Raw genomic sequence first — 4,482 nt, 5'->3', positions numbered from 1 at the left:
TTGTCCAACAGCATGGGCAGGTACGTTCCGTCAACATGAAAAAAAACCTACCATGATCTTAAAAGCCGTGGCATCATATGATCGGTGGTTTGTCATGGTTTATTTGGAACTCCAGGATCGAACAACGACTTGAATGTCTTGGATCAATCTCCACTATTTGATAAGATGGTTAATGGTTTTGCATCTCCTTGTAATTACCGCATCAATGGCCACAACTACAACATGGGTTGCTACTTAGCGGATAATATATATCCCCGATTGTCTTGCATCGTGTAGTCATTCAAAATTATCCTTCCAAATCAGCATGCTAACACGTTGTTAAATAGATATCAATAAGCGAAGAAAAAGGATGCTGAAAGGGCTTATGGAACTCTCCAAAACAAGTTCCAAATAACAAAAAAACCGGCAATGTACTGGGATGGGGAGGATATAAACTTTATTATCAAGGCTTGTATGATTTTGCACAACATACTCATTGAGAATGAAAAACGTGACTTAGATTGGGATAAAGTCGTGAACAAACCAATTCCACAGGTTATTGGAATACCGAGGTCATACAACGAGTTGAGGAATGATGAAGCATATTTCCTACTCCGCAATGATCTTGTTCAACACATTTGGACACGACATGGACTAAGTCTCAGAGATGGTGAAATGCTACCCGAATCTCCTCATCCGCCACCAAATAATCTTGACGGATCGGATGGTGAATACGATCGAACCGATGTTTACCCACCAGAACAACTTTAGTCGTTTTTTTTCTCGTAAGATTTCGAATGAACTAATATGTTAGTAACGTGGTTGCAATACTATGATTTCTAAATTTTAAAACTATGAAATATTATGATTTCCATTGGATTTTTATGGTTATGGTTTTGATTGTTTTTAGAAGAGAAGAAAAAAAAACTAAGTATAAAACTTGAAAAATTTTAAAAGAAAAGAAAAAAAACTAAGTATGGAACTTGAAAAACTTTCTCAGGTTCTGGATACATTTAAGAAAAAACGCTAATAAGAATAGCGTTTAGCGCTATTAATATTAGCGCTAAACGCTAATGAGAATTACTTTCAAATCTGAGCCATTGATTTTGAACGGTTCCTTCTAATCAACGGATGACATAACCGCGCTAATAAGATTAGCACTCAACGCTATTCTTATTAGCGCTCCAACGACTATTTTTTAGAATTCGAATTTCTCCTTATAAATTGTCTTTTTCAGCTCAAACCAAAACCTTTCAATTTCTAGATTTTTTACTTCATCTTCTTAAAAATTTCATTGCATACCTTCTTTCAATTCAGACTTTTTTTCACCATGGCAAAATACACTACAACTGAAGATGTTGTAATGACCAAAGCTTGGATAAGCATTACACTTGATGGTGTTGTCGGAGTTGATCAAAAATCAAATCAGTTTTGGGAGAGGGTATTCAATGCTTATGTAAGCAGTTTTGGGAACAAGAATCATAGGACTGTTCATAAATTGCAAAATAGATTTGGTCCAATGGAAAAAGATGTCAAAGTTTTTGTTGGTATTTTAAGAAATATGCATAGAAACAATGGAAGCAGATGCAATATTGAGGATATCGTAAGTGTTAGATTTCTTATAAATTATATGTATATCATTATATTCAATATATTGTCAAATTTCTAACTTGGGTTTTTGTTTGTTGTTTGTTTTTTGTAGGAGAGAACTGCTAGATTAGAATATCGTAGGATTAAAGGTGGAAAACCTTTTAAACATGAAGAGGTGTACCGACTTTTCAAAGACCAAGTTCCCGGTTTCAATCTTGAAGAATTTGATCCTACCCAAAATCAAGAATCGGAATCGTAAGCTCCTAGTGTTGATACCTCAACAAGTAATGCTCCATCAAGGGGCGACCCAAGATGGTACGAAGAGGATGGCCCTCGTCGACTATCGGGGAAAAGGGCTCAACAAAGGGAAGCTTCAGAGATATCGGCTATCAACGACGGAATCGACCGTATATTGAAACATTTTAGTGAAGAGAATGCAAAGAAGATGGCTAGATTGGATACTCAAGAAGGATATTTACTAACTATTGCAGAGACAAACAAGAAATCTGTAGATTTGGCTTTGGAGAAACATGAACTCGATTGATTGGATGTGGAGGTTCAGACCTTTCCGGAATGGAAGCAACAATTTATATTGGATAAGCAAAATAGGATTTTGGAAAAACATGGTTATCCTCCTAGAACACTTGGTGGGAACTTTAGTTATCATAATGTTCGTCGTTTTTAATTTGAAGTAGTGGAATCAATGTTTATGGGGAATTATGTAGTTTCAATTTATGTTTTTTTTTTTAATTTGAAGTAGTAGAATCAATATTATTGAAGTATGAATCAATCAAGTTTTAATTTCATTATATATTTCTTTTGATTTTGATGTGAATTCATTATATCTTCCTTTCGATTTGATTTCAATGTTGAGATGGAAAAAAATGAGAGTAGAAAAAAAAACTAAGTATAGAATTGGGAAACTTGAGTTGGTTCTGTAACTTTTTGGAGAAAAACGCTAATCAGAATGGCGCTCGGCGCCAATCTTAATAGCTCCTCACGCTATTCAAAATATCGTTCACTTCCTAACCATTGGATTTTCAACGGCTCCTTCTAATCAACGGATCAGAAAGAAAGCTAATAAGATTAACGCTTAGCGCTATTCAGAATAGCGTTTCAACGACTTTCTTTTTTCGAATTCAAATTTTTCTCTATAAATTGCCTTCTTCAGATCAAAACAAACCATCCCAAAATCTCAAGATATTTTCTTTGCTTTCTATCTCTTTTATTTTTTTCTAATTTCAAAGCTTCTTTCAATTCTTTGCAAGTATGGCATACTACAAGTGAAGATTTGACAATCACAGGAGCTTTTTCGAGAGTTAGCCTCATTCCAATTGTTGGAAATGATAATATCAACAACTTTTGGGAGAGGGTGTTTCAAGCCTTTGTAGAAGATGGTGGAAATGAAAACGGAAGAACAAGAAGTAGTATACGAAATAGGTGGACTGTGTTGAATAAAGAAACCAAAATTTATATTGGCCTCGTACATTCAATTTATGAAAATATGCCTATGGGAGGATATACGTTAGAAGAAGTTGTAAGTATTATTCAATGAGACCTCTTATTTTCAATTACATACGTATTTTAAATCATTGATGTTTCTAAACATATGAGATTGTTTATTTATTTTGTAGGAGGGGCAGGCCAAAACTCTCTATTTCGGAATTAAGGGCATAAATTTCGCACATGATCATGTCTACCAATTTCTTAAGAACCTTCCCGGAGCACTTAAATCCCGCGATCATACCGATGATGAAGCTTGAGAATGAAAAGTTATTTTAAGTTATTTCAATCCATGTTTAAGTTATTTCAACCCATGTAATTTTAAGTTATTTTAATCAATGAAATTCATTTCGCTACATGTTATTGATTCAAATTAGCTAATTTTAAATATTTAATTCCAAATTTCCTTTTTCTTTTTTGAAGATTTTGTTTTGAATTTTTTTAGTTTTTTCTAAACAAAAAACATGAACATCAAAAACAGAATATTCATTCATGTGGTGTGAGAAGAGTGTAACTAATATAAATTTTGGATGAAGCTATTGTGAACAGCGCTGAAAGTTATTCTTAATAGCGCTGAAAGCTATTCTTAACGGCGCTGAATGCTATTAAGAATAGCGCCACATCTACGCTACTCGGATTGGCGCTCAATGCCATTCTTATTGGCGCTTGACTTACGCTAATCACAATAGCGTTTAGCGCTATTCACAATAGCACTTTTCGTCTTCTAGTGCGTTATTCTGAATAGCGTTTTACGCTATTCTGATTGGCACTCAAATGGATTCCACACAACGTACTACGAAACCTTGGAATCCTGCTTGGATTTTTCATGGAAAACACCAATTTGGAAGCCACTAGACTTGACATTCTACAATTTTTCCACACTTGGAGTGGGATGGATTCCACCATAACTTGCTCTTATAAACGAACGTTGTAGCCGTCACCAACCCAAAAAAAAAAAAAAAAACCTTTAATAGGAACCCGCAATTCGGGGATACTTTCACAAATTGGGGGATACTAACAGTTATATGGGGTTGGATTCTGGCTAAGGGGTATCCCCTTCTCTTCCAATTTTTTTTCCCTTTTTGATATCAGAAAACCTACTTTGGTATCCCCTTCCAAAATGGGAATCACCTCTATTTCTGCTAACTCAAGTTGCAAGGTACATGCATGAGCATGATTGATCCATCCAACATAAGGAATTCGAGTTAAGCACTCAGAGTATACACTAGTCTAAAGTGTCGAATGGTAATAATTAACATTCCCTAGGATTTGTTGCACAGATACAATCTGCACATGGTTGATTGTTCATATTGGAATTAGGACAAACTGAACACAAAAAAGTCTGCAAGATTAAAGAGCGAAGAGTCGTACTAAAGTGCAAAGATTACAACATTTTTATCACCACAATCG

At 34.9% G+C, this 4,482-nt stretch overlaps 1 protein-coding gene across 1 annotated transcript; it reads left to right on the top strand.

Annotated features, from left to right (window-relative positions):
* The first annotated feature begins 1,309 nt into the window (after window positions 1-1,309).
* Window positions 1,310-2,113, top strand: LOC113312456. Its single transcript, XM_026561209.1, has 3 exons — window positions 1,310-1,582; window positions 1,682-1,824; window positions 1,870-2,113. Exons 1-3 carry the CDS (start codon window positions 1,310-1,312, stop codon window positions 2,111-2,113), a joined length of 660 nt encoding a protein of 219 aa, XP_026416994.1.
* The last annotated feature ends 2,369 nt before the right edge of the window (window positions 2,114-4,482 follow it).

Source organism: Papaver somniferum, chromosome 9 (genome assembly GCF_003573695.1).
Source record: "Papaver somniferum cultivar HN1 chromosome 9, ASM357369v1, whole genome shotgun sequence".
Taxonomy (NCBI): domain Eukaryota; kingdom Viridiplantae; phylum Streptophyta; class Magnoliopsida; order Ranunculales; family Papaveraceae; genus Papaver; species Papaver somniferum.
This window is presented reverse-complemented; position numbering and strand designations above follow the sequence as displayed.

Bases quoted from the DNA above. Each gene is read 5' to 3' on its own strand.
- LOC113312456 (XM_026561209.1), top strand. From the start codon at position 1,310: ATGGCAAAATACACTACAACTGAAGATGTTGTAATGACCAAAGCTTGG. The intron at 1,583-1,681 runs GTAAGTGTTAGA...TGTTTTTTGTAG, and splicing joins GATGCAATATTGAGGATATC to GAGAGAACTGCTAGATTAGA. The intron at 1,825-1,869 runs GTAAGCTCCTAG...TGCTCCATCAAG, and splicing joins CAAAATCAAGAATCGGAATC to GGGCGACCCAAGATGGTACG.